At 42.5% G+C, this 15,789-nt stretch overlaps 1 protein-coding gene across 3 annotated transcripts; it reads left to right on the top strand.

Annotated features, from left to right (window-relative positions):
* The first annotated feature begins 7,488 nt into the window (after positions 1-7,488).
* On the top strand, positions 7,489-15,327 carry rxrbb (retinoid x receptor, beta b). 3 transcript variants are annotated; one of them, XM_026999230.3, is made up of 11 exons: positions 7,492-7,678; positions 8,716-8,914; positions 9,179-9,320; positions 9,689-9,868; positions 10,584-10,735; positions 10,881-11,010; positions 11,158-11,293; positions 11,638-11,679; positions 12,487-12,578; positions 12,969-13,074; positions 13,382-15,327. In XM_026999230.3, the coding sequence occupies exons 2-11, from the start codon at positions 8,768-8,770 to the stop codon at positions 13,518-13,520; spliced, it is 1,266 nt and encodes a 421-aa protein (XP_026855031.1). In that variant the 5' UTR covers positions 7,492-7,678; positions 8,716-8,767; the 3' UTR covers positions 13,521-15,327. The 3 variants fall into 3 exon arrangements, with proteins under 3 accessions (XP_081553109.1, XP_026855031.1, XP_026855032.1); XM_026999231.3 differs by having other exon boundaries at positions 7,492-7,975; XM_081696983.1 differs by lacking the exon at positions 9,689-9,868 and having other exon boundaries at positions 7,489-8,914.
* The last annotated feature ends 462 nt before the right edge of the window (positions 15,328-15,789 follow it).

Here is a 15,789-nt window from a genome sequence, read left to right as displayed (position 1 = left end):
CCTCCTCTGGGTCAGGAGTGAGGGTCAGAAGGGCAAGGGTCACCAGCAGCTGGACAGTGCAAAAGAGGAGCAGAGGCTGAGAAAGGAGCCATCCGGGGGGGGGAGCACAGCTACTGAGTTAGAGCCCTCCGCAGGATATTAACATTGAACTGTGTAGGGCAAAGACTCTTGATGAGAGCCCTCCAAAAGCCCACTGATCAGGGCCTTTAGCTGACAAGCTCGGCTTCGTTCGCTGAAGACCTGCTGGTGTCTGATGTTCCATGCAGACGGACATGAGAGATACAGCTTACTACCATCTCAAGCAGTTCTTTACAGACTTGCATTGCATATCAAAGACAGTCTGTGCATTTAGCACTGATCCGGTAGTACTATTGATAGAATCAGTGCTATGTATTGACTGTCAAAAGTCGTTCAAGAAAATTCTATAATATCAAGCATGAAAGGAAAAGTGTTCTTGGTGATTAAGTGGAATTCCACCATCTTTGCATATTTTCTCACCAAAGATATTCTTTTGAGATTGAAGATTTGCCTCAGATTTGATAGAGATTCCATCATTTGGGGTATGTGGGTGGTGGGTGGTCCCACAAAATGCAGCCTGATCTTTCTTTGTGAAATGGAAGTATTAGTATGTCCATAATCTCCATAATCCATGGATAAAAGGGTGGGGAGTCCCAGATGGGAGTCTCATATTGAAACAACTAATAATCTACAAGTACTGAAATTTGAAGACAATTTCAATGATCTAACAAAAAAGTCTTAGTGAGTTACAAATTATCTTTATTCAAATGTTTTATTTTTTTTCCAGTCCAAGAAATCTTGAACGGAGCCCAGTGTACTTTCACAGTGCATTCCTAACAATGATGTTGGCAACAAACTTGGTTAATTTATCATTTCTTTTTTTCACATTTTTGTCATCACTTTTGCAAGGATGCTAAAATAATTAGCTAAAGAGCTTTACATAGGCAATACTAGGACACGATATGTACTATTCTGCCTATAAGTCGATACAAATGTTGGGAGACCTATGTGTGTCATTTGGAAAGGTTTCCTACATTAACAGTAACAAATGCAGCTAATCTGGTAAAACTTGTGCTGGTGTAATTAATGCTGATTTTGGTAATACAATATAAAAAAAGATCTTGGGCCACTTCTGATTGCCATGTTCACCACATAGTCACAGAAACAGCACAAGAAAGCTGTGCTAATGAAGTTTTACAGAATTAGACATCCACAACTAACTCAAAATGAAACTTTTCCATATGTAACCTAGAATTCTATGTGGCTGTGCATCTGCCAGTTCTAAACAGGGAAGCTGAAGGCAGGCCTCTCACGTTCACAGTGGAGTGAAGGTGATCTCTGGCACGACAGGGACTCCCAGGAGGTCAAGAGGGAGACAGCCAAGAGAGCAAATGGGTGGAGGGGCGGTTTGGAAGGGAGGTGGGCACAATGTCAATATGCAAATTATGTTAGAGCGACGGCCCATTTGGCTGCTAATTTACATTCCCATATGTCCCTGCATTGTCCAACAGCAATCAGATTTCTATGAGAATGTGCACATGCACTCTTGACCATGTGGTTCAGCAAGAGTGATTTTAAAAGGCTGAGGAAACACCTGTAGGCATCTTGAGTAGTCTGGTAGCCTTTGTTTCCCAACAAGCGCAAAGCACAAACAAGCATTTCTTTGAATACTTTCTCGATTCCATTCATTTTCACAAAGTTTATTTTTAATATCAGACAACCTGAAACATGAACCTCGTACATCTCCAAACTTCCCAGTGGAGGAACCTGATAGCATCCTTTATTGGAAAGCTCCCCCGCAATGATATCTACAATAAAATGGTGTCACTCATATATTGGATAAGTCATAAAGGTCTTAGTAAAATGACTGACATGAGGATTTCTGAAGGAAACCAATTCTCTTACCAGTACACTGTGTCTGATGGAGTATTTTAGGTTAAATTAGGTTTCCACAACATGGGCAAAAATTGGCAGGAGAGGTTCTGACTTCTTGAACTGAATGAAATTTCTGATCATCGCTGATAACCACCACATGACGCAAGTGGCAAATAAACCTGAATCCATCACTCTCACTGGTTCCCCCTGGTGGACTGCAGAGCTCCTACCAGGCCCACCAGTCAGTTCCATGACCTGGGCCCAGTTCTGGTATTATGTCAGTCCACAGAGAGTTGTAAAAGAAAGTCAGGCCAAAATGACATTTCAAACAAAAGTCCTTCATTTGCTATGCAAGAGGGTGGGGTTTATGCTGCTATTGTGTGAAGGGTGAAAAAGCCTTCATTTCGCCTGTGTGTTCACACAGTGGTTTTTTAAAGGTTGATCCGGGCGTTCCACTCCACCGAACAGCGATGCTGTGCTAGCATTGTAACCGTCAATCGGTTTTTAGTTTAGTTAATGTTAGCCAACCTTACTTGTGCTTTAATTACCTACAGAATGTATCAAAAATGATGAACCACTAATCTGACTTATCACATAGCACACTAATACAACTAGCACACTAAAAGAACTCTAAGCCTTGTATTTTTTAAATCAAGTTCAGGATAATCCATCATTGTGATAAGCCTCTTCTAGCTACATGTTTTCTACACTGAATGTCCAATTTCCCATCCGTTTGATTGTCCCATGCCCATAGCATTCGAAAAACCCATGACACAAGCTACTCGGTTGCTTCAAGTTGACCTTTTTTAAACGCAGGGCTCAGGGAGTGCTGCCTCAAAACACTGCGCAAAACACCTTGCTCCCATAGAACGCGATTAGAAAATGGCACCTCAGTCAGTGAAAATCCCGCCAATGTTTTTCTAAAGTAGTTGGCGGTGATTGATATTCAAATTTCAAGAATTTAAAAGCATAACTTTTAAGGCATTGATTGCAAGGGGTTCTGTAGTTCGCTGTTGATTATTTCTGCTTAGTTTGGCCCTTGCTTCATTTATACCTTAGCAACAACAGTGTTAATGATGTTATGCCCATTGTTAAAGTGTCTAGCTCTTGGAAATGAAATAACTTTGATCCCCATGCTTCCCAAGGTGCCCAACAAAGCAATTAGCCACTCGCCTTATGGCTTCTCTAATGTAATGTTGCTCACATCTCTTGCAGGTGATGCATTCAACATGGACTGATATGAGAAACAATGGTTGATCCGTTACACAGAGCCTGGCATTTTGGAGGCTGTTGTATCATATTAGCATGAGACTCACTTTCATACAACAGTACTCAGTCTTGTTCATTGCTTGATTATTTGGTTTGCTTCTTTAACGCCTTCAGCGTTTTTATTGTGTCTTTGAAATAATAGTGGAGCTTCACAATGAGGGAAAGCATGGTCAAAGTCATGAATATGGAGTAGTGCTGTCTGAATACGGAGTAGTGCAGTCTTGTGTTGTTTATATAGTATGGCATCTTTTCTTGACATGGGGTAACAGGGAGGGGCATATTTGGTGCTGTGCTTGGGAACTCCTTGATCTTGAAAAAATTAATATACTATTAATATTAATATGAACATTTATCCTAGAGGAAATTATCATTTTGACATGGCATGCAATACCCCTCACCTGACCCATATCAAATAAAAGTCACGAAGTATTGTGACACTTTTTGTAATACTATGTTTTGCAGTGATTTGTGATACTTTTATTCACTTTGGGGTAGATTTTACCAGTTTTTGGGTTCTTGCATCTTTTTGACGTTGGGGGATGGGAACAGAGGGGTGTGGAACACCAATTAAATTCATACTGCAGGTACAGTTCTGCAAGAGCTAAACAGAAAGAACCAGTTAGTTATTGCACTTGTAAAGATGTCTACATGCAACCTCTCTGGATCACTTTTAAAAAAATTTTGAAAAATGGACACATGTTAGAGAATTCTGCCATGTGAAAATGTTTGGCAAAGAGTTAAGCATACAAAAAAGTATGCAAATCAAAGGCAAACCAAAAACAAGCATGTAAAATAAACTGCATACTTTAATATTCAAAATCTACACAAAAGAATGAAGATTCATAAAGCTACTATGCAAAAGCTACTATGCAAATAATGAAACTTCATGCCGCTAAAGCTGCCAAACAGTCATCTGTTTTGATTCTTCTAGACCTTTCAGCAGCCTTTGACACAGTGAACCACAACATTCTTCTCTCTGTTCTTTCCAGGCTTGCTGTGACTGGCTCTGCTTGGAGATGGTTTCAGTCCTACCTGGAGGGACGGTCCTATCAGGTGACATGGAGAGGATCCACATCCAAACCGTGTAGACTCTCCACTGGTGTTCCACAAGGCTCAGTATTAGGCCCCCTTCTCTTCTCTTTGTATACTCGTTCTCTTGGTGATGTAATATCTTCTCATAGTTTGTCCTACCACTGCTATGCCAATGACACTCAATTATTTCTTTCTTTTCCACCCTCTGACATGCAGGTCTCCAGACGTATCTCGGCATGCTTGACTGACATTGCGTCATGGATGACAGCCCACCACTTGAAGCTCAACCCCAGTAAAATCGAGCTTCTGTTCATCTCAGGTAATCCCAACCCTTACCATGACCTCACAGTTTCCTTTGAGAACTCCCTGGTATCACCATCCGAAGCTGCCCGTAGCCTGGGCGTAACTTTGGACAACAGGTTGTCATTCTCAACTCAAGTTTCTAATCTAACCCGGTCTTGCAGATTCCTCCTTTGTAGCATACAGAGGATTCGACCCTTTCTCTCGCAGGAAGCTACCCAGGTGCTTGTGCAGTCTCTTGTGATCTCAAAGCTAGACTACTGCAACTCGCTACTTGCCGGTCTTCCTCTAAGAGCCATCAAACCTCTACAGCCTGTCCAGAATGCAGCAACACGACTGGTCTTCAATCTTCCGAAGTTCACACGTTACTCCACTGCTGCGCTCCCTTCATTGGCTCCCTGTAGCTGCACACATCAGATTTAAAACCTTGATGTTTGCCTACAAATCCAAAAATGGACCAGCCCCTTCATACATGAGGTCAATGGACAAAGCCCGATCTGTACCTCGAGTACTTCGAACCTCAAGTCTGGCTCGGATTGAAATACCTTGCTTCAGGTCTCATGGACGACAAGCATTGAGACTATTTTCTGTCCTGGCTCCAAGATGGTGGAATGAACTCCCGCTTGCTGTCCGGACAGCAGAGTCCCTTGCAGTCTTCAAACGCAGACTGAAGACCCATCTATTTGCAGAATATTTAAAGGACATCTGACACTGCTCCCATATTGAAAGACTAATTTAGTACTTATTGTAGGGTACTATTTATGTTGTTTAACAAACTCTAGCACTTATTGTTTATAGCATTTATCATTGTTGAAGATAGACTTTATGTATTTTGTACTTCTAAGTATCACATTAATTCCTGTTTTCTACAGTATTCTAGTTCATTGGTATGTTTGATTCTAACCTACTGTACTGTACTAGGATATATTCTATGAGTAAATGACAAAGCACTTTTGTAAGTTGCTCTGGATAAGAGCGTCTGCTAAATGCTGTAAATGTAAATGTAAATGTAAATATACATGCCAAAAATAAATAGAACGATTATTATTAAATTAATTTATTAAATTAATATGCATACTCAAAAAAACTGTCAAAAAAGTGTACCAAAAAGAAGACAAAAGTTGTATGCATGCAACATTAGCAAGCAAAATAAGTAGGCATAATCAGGAAGTGAATATGCAAATTAAGAATGCATATTCAAAATACCTTACAAAAATTATATATACTCAGAACATGTATACACCAGTCACACCAAAAAAGGATGCAAAATAGAATACCTACTCAAACAGCACAAAATAAGTATGCATGTAAACATAAGCATATTCAACTAGTATGCAAACTAGGAATGTATAGTGAAAAATAGTATGTAAAATAATAAGATAAAATCAGCAAGCATGCAAAATAAGAATGCATTTAAAAACAACAATGCAAAATTAGCATGCAACCTTAAACAGTATTTAAACAAAAACAGTAATATGAAAAATGACTATGAATAATAAAAAAAACACACTAAAAATTATGTATTCAAATCTATCTGTACCTCCCAAAACTATGGAAAAAAATCACATTAAAAACAAGAATGTAAAATTAGTATCCTTAAACAGTATTTAAATAAAATTAGTAGAATGCAAAATAAGTGTCTACTAGTATTCAAAGAAAGCACACTCAAAAATTATGCATATTGATATGCACATTCTCCACAATAGTTAGGCATAGTCAGAAGGTTAGTATGTAAGATAAGAATACATACCCAAAATCTAGTATGCAAAATAGCATGCAACATAATATGTATGTAAAATCAACAAGCATGCAAAAATATGAATGCATTTTTTAAAATGCAAAATTAGTATGCACCCTTACAGTATTTAATTTAAAAACTAATATAAAAAATATGCATGTATAATCTAATTAGAAAACACACTCAAAGCATATACATTGATATGCACCCCACCAATAGGTAGGAACAGTAGTAGCATAGTTAGTATGCAAGCTAAAATTGCTTACTAAAAAGTATGGCTGCAAAAATATAGGGTCAATAGTAGGTAATACTTCAATCACAACAGGGTCTTGATACCAAATTTCTAATGCAAATGGTGTTTCTCAAACACAATTTTATAGTGCATACAGTGGATTTTTTAGACCCTTTAAAATTTTCCATATTATGCACTGATCTATCAATAAAGTACTGAAACTTGAAAACTGAATTTATATTCTGACTATTTACATGGGAAAACATTACAAACACATTTGAAACCAAGTTTGAGCCATAACTCAGAGTTTAAAAGCACCAATTTACGTTCTGTTGAGAATGCTTTTAGCTTAATTCTACAAGAGTTAAACCCATTTTTGTGGAGATTTGGCTTTGTGTTACTATGAATGTGCTTCTGGTATCATGACTTTGGAAATTGTTTAATTACTACTGAGACTAGGAGTAAGAAAGCACCGAACATTAATTATAAACTAAATAAATTATACTGACATGGGTAAAGGCTATATGGACTAAAACAACTTTACAAAGCATGTACCCATATGATCATAATCACAGCATTGACACAAAAAAGAAACAGAAAAGCACTGAAAGGTTGCTTTGTTCATTTTCTGTGGAGTAATTTCAGCAAAATGATACGGGCATAGATTCATTCATCCGTCCATCCATCCATCCATCCATCCATTCATTTATTTACAGCGTGAACATGTGCGCATTATCCACTAGGAGGCGGACTAACAAGGTATTTGGCTGGATGCAAAACATGCACTTCAAAGTGCGCGTTTGGTAAAAAAAAAAAATAAAATAATAAAAAAAAAAATATATATATATATATATATATATATATATATATATATATATATATATATATATATATATATATATATATCTATCTGTAAATTATTTATAGATTAATTAACATTTTTCGTGAATCACTGCGAGTTCGTTCTAATATCCCTGGTTAGTTTTTTAGATGCAAGTGTGCTTTATTGCGAGCTAAATATCTTAGATAACAGTTGTTGTACTTGGGTAGCTAGCAGGCTGCTAACATGTCGGGTCGCTAGCTAACTGGTTTATGTGCATAGCTCGGTTAGGGGGTTTAACTTGTTGCTAGGTGTGGGTGAGCGAGCCTGTCGGTTGTTTGCGGTGGCTAACCATAGGTCGTGAAATTCATGGTTTCCTACAACTCGGACGCAGGTTTGTTTTTGAAACAACAGCTGGCGGTGCTATTAGTCGTCAAAGGGGGGCAGAAGCACTCTGTCGTGCTGTGTGCCGAAGACGTGATCGGCGACAACGGACTCGCGTTTTTGTAACCGTGTGAACCGCGGAGAAGCCTAACGTGTGGCGCTGGCTCTGCGGGCTCAGATAGCTGCGGTTAGCTCGCCGTCTGAATTGGGAACGGATGCTATTCGCGCAGCTAGCTGGCTAACTAGCCTGGTGTCTGGTCAGTGCGTGTAGGCAGCTGTGATCTGGATCTCCTGGTTCTTTTTCCAGGTAGAGCCAGGCCTGCAACGCCAGCATAGGACTGTCGATGTTGAGATACGCTGGCTAGCTCCGTGACATTCCTTGCGTGCACAGGCCTTTCTTGCGTGCTAGCTAACCTAGATTTGTTAACATAGGTTACATACTTTAACTCCCCGTGTAGCCAGCTGGCTGCTAAATGATGAATACTTGCTATAACGAAGATATGTCGTCAAACAGTGACGGAGACGTTATTTTTTTTAAAAAAAGCACACTGAGCCTGCTAGGTTAAGTAGCCAGGTAGATTCGCGGTTATATGACCATAGCATTCAGGCAATTGGGTAACTGTTGGCTAGTTAGTTTAACTAAACTAACATTGGCTAGGTTGGCTGGTCTTTGTCACTAACGTAACGCTAGCTGGGCGGATTGATGAGACTGATTTTATCAAGAGAAAGGCGTCCAGTGCACTAGGAGTTGTAGCTAGGCGTCTTGTTGTGTGTGGTGGTGATATAACGTTAGTCGCTACTTCGATCATAGATTACTTTAAACTTGAGCTGTAATTAATAGATTATTGAGCTGTAAATAAAGAATATTAATTTTATAGGAAGGTAGCTAGCGGGCAAGCGAATGATGCTTTCGCCGGGAACACGTCCTTGTTGCGAAAAGTTCAGTTTAGCGGACAGATCAGCGCAAGTCTTATAAAACAGTATGACTTCCGATATACATTTTGTTTCTCAAGCGCACTTCTAATTCTTTCTTTATCTGTCCCTAAGCTGAGCGTCAAAGACCAATAGTCTCCTGAGTTGGTCAGTCTGGGTTGCATCTATGAACTCCTTGCCACCCACCACGTCGGCCGTCAGTAGCCCCGTTAGCTCCCTGGACTCACCGTTATCCGTCATCAGCTCGTCCGTTGGCTCTCCTGGGGCGCCTGTGACTCCGTCGGTGGGCTATGGACCCGTCAGCAACCCGCAGGTTTGTGTAGTCACTTACGCCAACGAAATACTGACTTCATTTTTTTTTAATGCTTTGCTGAAACTGAGGGGATAGCGGTGTTCGCTACAGAACCGAGAATTAATTCAGTGCTTGGGATTGTCATGAGTCAGCACTGGAGTTGTCAAGTGACTGCTGCTTAATTCTTCGTTGCTACTTTATGGGTGTCATGTTCCCGTCCTCTCTGCGTAAGCCAACTTTTTGTCTTTCTCTGTTCTGCTATTTTTGTCTTCTTGCCACTGTTAGATTAATTCCTCGATGTCTGGGCTGCACGCCGTTAGCAGCTCTGACGATGTGAAGCCATCCTTTTGCCTGAAGTCTGCAGGTGGCACTGGGCCAATGTTGTCCCAGAAACGCCTGTGTGCCATCTGTGGCGACCGCTCCTCAGGTGCGTATCAGGGGGTGGGGTGTTTCCAGCTTGCCCTACAGTGGGGATCACTCCATAGCCTTCATTTAACTGTAGCCTTTAAAACTCACCTGCCCTGGCTGGCAAAGCATGTTGGTGAAATTGAGACAGAAGTTGTATTGTACAACCACCAGCTTGCTCACATTTACAGCTCAGTTATGCCTTTCATTAGGCACCTACAGTTTCCATTGCTAATCCAGCATCACACTCCCACAGCCCAGCCTGTCTCAGCCATTACATGTTAAAGCTTCAGACCGGCACCTGGACAGGTCGTCTATGTTCAGAGATGCCCAGTGGCTAATTGCCCACTGCCTGGCTAATTGCGCCTGTCTCTGGGTCTGGCGGCACAGGCAAGCACTACGGCGTGTACAGCTGTGAGGGATGCAAAGGCTTCTTCAAGCGCACGGTACGCAAGGACCTGAGCTACACGTGCAGGGACAGCAGGGAGTGCCCTGTGGACAAGCGCCAGCGCAACCGCTGCCAGCACTGCCGCTACCAGAAGTGCCTGGCCATGGGCATGAAGAGGGAGGGTGCGTATCACCGCCGGATGGGCTCCACCCGCCGCCCTGCTGGGCTCTCTCTGATAAGACAGTCAGAAAGGTGGCGCGGGAGTTCTGCTGGGCGAGCCAAAAGGGAAGGTCCCGGCACCCCGGGGACGAGGACGCGTTTGGTGGCGCGCCGTTCGTTTGGGAGTACTCCTGAGGCTTCGTTGTAGTTGGCACATGGGTCTGGATTCATCCTCACTGTTTTATTCAGATCTGTAGCGTGTGCAACTGGTGCTCCCACACGAGAGGGAAGCATGAACTATCGCGCAGTCGTGCTGCGTGAAATGCAACAGGCGGGTAAAGAACGCGAGCGAAGGCTCCAGCTGTGGTCTGTCAGTTACCACGCTGTAACAGATGATGGTGGAAATCATGCCCATGCGTGGGCGTGGAAGCCATTGGTGACATTATTAAAATGGTCAGTTCATGCATGCTTCCTGTTTTTGTTCATAACGAAATGCTTGTGAAGAGAACATTGCAAGGTGCTGTTTGGCAGCGATCAGCAATGCCTTTCAGTTAAGTTTTATTTGAGCACCGTCTACCACAGGCGCTGCCACAAAGCAGCGTTACAGGAATCCAGACCCAAAAGCTTTATGAGAAAGAGGCAGGTCGTAGTGTACTGTCGGAGGGTGTACTGCTTTGTGCATGCCGTGTTCACTTTGGGTCTGGCTTGCGAATGTGCTGTCTCCCCACGCTCCCCCAGCGGTCCAGGACGAGCGCCAGAGAAATAAGGAGAGGGATGGTGACTACGAGTTCAGCAGCTCTGCCAACGAGGAGATGCCTGTGGAGAAGATTCTGGAAGCTGAGACTGCCGTGGAACACAAGACGGAGCTGCGCTCCGAAGGGACTGGCTCTGTGAGTGAGCTCTTACTGTGTTCTCGGCGACCTCCAGTCCAGACTTGGTTGAGCAGACTGTTCCCTGTCATTCTGTCTCAGAGAAGGGGTGCTCATGGTAACAGTCCGATAAGCCCACCCCTGCCCCCTGTCTTGTACCCTCCAGCCCGGTGACCCTGTGACCAACATCTGCCAGGCAGCCGACAAGCAGCTCTACAGCCTGGTGGAGTGGGCCAAACGCATCCCGCACTTCTCCGAGCTGCCCCTGGACGACCAGGTCATTCTGCTCCGAGCAGGTAGGAGCTGTCGCTCTCCTTACGCATTTCCCATTCTTAACCCCTTATAATTTCAGATCACTTCAGTCTTGTCACCTGCTTAAAGACGTTCTGTGACGTGAGCTACAGCGTGGCGCATTTGTCCCGTGGTCCCTCTCTGTGTGTCAGGGTGGAACGAGCTCCTGATCGCCTCCTTCTCTCACCGCTCGATTGGGGTAGAAGACAGCCTTCTACTGGCCACAGGGCTACACGTGTCCAGAGAGAGTGTCTGTGATACTGGGGGGGTGGAGCCCATCTTTGACAGGTAACACTTTAGTTACAAATGTAATTGTGTTTGGTTTCAGTGATTTGTAGTACATTATAATCATCCTTCATGTAGTAACAGTAGCTCTAATTATGCATGTGAGTAACTATTTAATAGAGGTTAATAAACGCTCGCTTAAACAGAATGAATGGCTGTGGAATGGCACAATGGTTTAGAAAGGCTGCAGCCACAAAACTGCTATTCATGTCTTTGCTGCTACTTAGTAGTAGCATAATGGTTTTAAAACTGACTTGCACATAGTCTGTATAAATATTTCTTATTCTCACTGGTAACTTACTTTTACTTTTATTCCTATTTATAATTTTGTCTTTACGCCTCAACAGGGAAAGTTCCCATAGTGCTGAGGTGGGGGCCATATTTGACAGGTAAACATCACACTTCCCACTATGCCTTTCTGACAACTTCATTGTGAATTTATAGTGGAAGAATTCTAATGTGTCTGTCATCAGGTGTAATATCATCCACTGAAACTTGTATGTCTGGTGGTATATTGGTGTATTGTCTTCATTCATGTATCCTTCTCAGCACCTGAAACTAGCTTTTGAGATATAAAATCTTTTTAAACACTTTAATTCTTTAAACCTGAAACATGCCTCAAAAACCAGTGAGATTTAAAACTTGTGTAAATTGCTCACACAAACTGTAACCTCTCTGCTTCTCTCTTCATCAAGATGGCCTTTAGCTGCAGATGCAGTATTTGTGGCAATGAAGCAAGAATTTTTGGTTGGGGTGTAGTTTTTGAGTTCTTTGGAACTGGGTGGTGACAGACTATTTGGCTCTTTGATGGCTGGCAGAGAGACAGAAAACTGGGGCTTAGTAGATAATGGGGTAATGGGTCCCATAGCTCAGATGGTTCATTTTAAAATGCACGAATGAGGAAAGATGAGACAGACAGGAAGGCTTATGAAAAATGTCAGATACAAGGTCTTTTGTAGCTGTTTGTCTTCCCCCTCTGTGATGATGCTTCCACCCAACCAAACAGTGTCTCAGACCCTTCACGGGCTGAGTGTGGTGGCGTCCGAGGTCCAGGCCTGAGAACCTCTGTTGTGATGACCAAGTGTCCGGCGTGGTGGCCACATGGACGCTGTCAGAGCCAGATGTTGCTTTCAGGCTCTGCTGCTGGTCCTTTCCCTCTCACCGGTCCCTCCGTTCTCCCCCTCTGTCATGTGTAGGGTGCTAACCGAGCTGGTCAATAAGATGCGAGACATGCAAATGGACAAGACGGAGCTCGGCTGTCTGCGAGCTATCGTCCTCTTTAACCCAGGTGATCAGAGCTCATTGACAACACGATGGGAGTGTCGGGGACGAACGTCACGCCACAGAGCCGTTCCCGAAGCGTCCCGATCGGCATACACACACACACACACACACACACACACACACACACACACACACACGTACGTTGGTTTTCCAGGCAGTACGGTGAGAGCGGTCCACTCTCGAGCCTTTCGTTTCCATGCCCACCCGCACAAGCGGATAAAAGGCTACAATGGGGCCCTATAAGTCAGCGTCTTTATGTGCATGCTTCTCGCTGACTGGTTTTTAGTGCTGCGGTTGTATTTAAAAGAATGACACCCAATATCAGTCTTCTCTGTCGTAGACACATGGACACACACTCTCTCTCTCTCTCTCCCCCCCCCGTGTTGTTGCTTAGATGCCAAAGGTCTGAGTAAGAGCAGCGAGGTGGAGCTCTTGCGTGAGCGAGTGTACGCGTCCCTGGAGGCCTACTGCAGACAGAAATACCCTGAGCAGCAGGGCAGGTACCAGAAAATGCTCTTGTTTTATCCTTACCTCCATCACGTTATTCATTCCTGTTTTGTTCTGTCATGCACTTGATCCGCTGCCATTTTTAATCTTAAAATTACATTACAGAAAATTCTTGGAGTAGTAGGATCACCAACAGAAACCAACACCAGAGCGTCTTCATCAGGGTTATTGTAGTGAACTGGAACTCACACGTACATGTGTGAGAAAGGCACTCAAATCTTGGTGCTGTGCTACCCCGATCAGGGAGTTAAAAATGCGCGAGCGAAAGGTCACCCTCGGTTATCTCCTCCCCCTCCGCAGGTTCGCCAAGCTCCTCCTGAGGCTGCCTGCGCTGCGCTCCATCGGCCTCAAGTGTCTGGAGCACCTGTTCTTTTTTAAGCTGATCGGAGACACGCCCCTTGACACGTTCCTGATGGAGATGCTGGAGGCTCGCCACTAGCTGACTCCCAGGGAGTCTGCCGCCCGACATCACTGTGACTGCACTTTTCGATCTCAGGGGAACTCGAGCATATTGGCCAGCCTCCAATCTGGGGTACACGTTTCGTTATGGGTTTCTCTTTTGTAAGTGCACCACAGCGTCTAGAGACCCCAAACTTGCCATGAACTTAGAATGAGTTGGTGCTATGTTTTAGTTGTAAGTCTTGAATTCATGAGAATTTTTTTGTCAATTGTTTAAGATCGGAACCTTCAAGTTCCCTTACTAGCTTACATAAGTGGGGTTTACATTTTGATAGAACCATTTAAAGCTTTTAAAACACATGAATGATGGCTTTAATTGTCACTGTGTGTGCACGCGCATCTCCTCCCCACCCCCCGGGAGTAATTTATTGGGGCCAGGCCTTAAAGGACTGGTAAATGGAATGAACAGTTTTTAACAAGCTGTTTTAAATACGTTTTTAAACTGGCATCACTCTCCCACTTTAGGTAGTCTGGCCAAATATATATGCAATGAAACTTAAAATCATGCACAAAATTGTGGAAAATGTCCACAAGTACGTACATTATAATGTGTGATTTGCAGAGTGTTCGAACTGTATATTGGGATTTATTCCAGGGAAGTGAGATCTCACCATATAATCATATAGATCGAGTGCCTGACTGATCTAATACGTGCTTGATGCATTGTTTTGTTTGTTTGTTTGGTTTTTTTTTTTTATATTGTTTGGTCAAATATGGGAAATAACTAGGAGAATTAGTTCATTTACATTAGCCGTGCATTGCGTTTTGACTGCAGTGTTTCAGGCTGAAAGAGCTACCTGTGACACTGCTTTTCTCTCGCTCTCTTTCTCCAGTTATGCAGTTTGTAATGCACGCTTGTTTTCTCACATATGATTGCCTATAACTTGAGTTATGATTCCTTATGTAAATTGCACTATATAAATTCAAATGTCATCAAATGTTTGACCAAAAAAAGGGTCATATTTTTATATACTTTGGTGCTTCAAAAGTAGATGTTTTGACGTTACATCCCTGAAAACCGAACATGTACACAGGAAATTGCATCATTATCTTTTAACAACGCGGAATCTGAGCAATACTAAATTAGACCTGCAAATGTGCGTGTGCCCTCATCACAGGGGCATTGAATTGACTGTTGTCTGTATTTGGAGAATCTTCCAACATGTGATTTATACTCTAAGTAACTTCTAGTACTGTGCAAACCTTATTGTTCAGGGACATTGAAAACCAATTGCTTAGTCAGGAAAAAAAAAAAAAAAAGTAAAACTATATATTTGCATGCTTTTTTTTCTTTGCTTTTAGTTTTTAGTTGATGTGTACATCTAAAAGTTAAAAAAGGCCTTAGTTTGCACTGGATTTCCTATGAATCCCAGTCTTTTCACTTTACTTTGCTCTCCTGTGCGATATGGTTATCACTCTCAGATTTCATTTGGACTTGTCATCGTATTGTTTTTTGTAAATTCTTTGCTTTGTTTTTCTGTCCTTACCAACAGCTTGGGGGAGACAAAGACCACAGACATATTTTAAATGTAAATTCCCTTTCGGCGGACATCTGTTTACCAAACCTTAAGTTTGTTTTGTTTTTTAAATGGTCCTGTGCAAACACCATCTTTACTGCATTAGACATGTTCGTGTCTGTCATTGCACTAAAATTGTCATACAATAATGATTGTAATGATCCTCCATCAGGTTCTCCATTGTTATAGCTCATTTTTTGAGGAGCTTGATGGCACTGCAAGTGAACCATATGGTGTACGCGACCCTAAATAAAAGCTGGTGACCCGTCATCTTGTGTGTAGTTCCGTTCGTCCTTGATGTTTGGTGAAGGCTACAGATGCATCATAGCAGAGCTCCGGTGTTCCAACACAGGATAGTCACTTCACTGCTAGTTATGCTAAAACACCCCTATTCAACTCGGCTAAAGCAGTGAATGCCGTTAAGTTTCAGTTAGGTTAGACACCCTGAAGTGGTCTAGTCATCCAGCACTGGAGCTGCTCTGGGCTTGTGTTAAGACTGTCTATTAAGCCTTCATCTCAAGGAATACCACAAGATCAGGTCTATCTAGTCTGGAATATGTAAAGATCAATATTGGAGCCATACTTCCATTTGAACACACATTGGTGTTTGCCAGCAAATGTTTCACGGACACGTGGTCTACATTTCTCTGAATGCTTCCTAAAAGCTTTTTATTGCAAGGTTTTACAGTATATACTTTTTTGCTGTGGGTATTAACAAGATAAATTCACATT

Source organism: Electrophorus electricus, chromosome 14 (assembly GCF_041902795.1).
Source record: "Electrophorus electricus isolate QZ-2024a chromosome 14, ASM4190279v1, whole genome shotgun sequence".
NCBI lineage: Eukaryota > Metazoa > Chordata > Actinopteri > Gymnotiformes > Gymnotidae > Electrophorus > Electrophorus electricus.
The sequence above is the reverse complement of the archived record's forward strand: the minus strand, read 5'-3'. Positions and strand labels throughout refer to the sequence as shown.

Coding starts and splice junctions, on each gene's coding strand:
- rxrbb (XM_026999230.3), top strand. CDS start 8,768: ATGAACTCCTTGCCACCCACCACGTCGGCCGTCAGTAGCCCCGTTAGC. Junction 11,294..11,637: donor GTGGAGCCCATCTTTGACAG/GTAACACTTTAG, acceptor ACGCCTCAACAG/GGAAAGTTCCCATAGTGCTG. Junction 12,579..12,968: donor TATCGTCCTCTTTAACCCAG/GTGATCAGAGCT, acceptor GTTGTTGCTTAG/ATGCCAAAGGTCTGAGTAAG.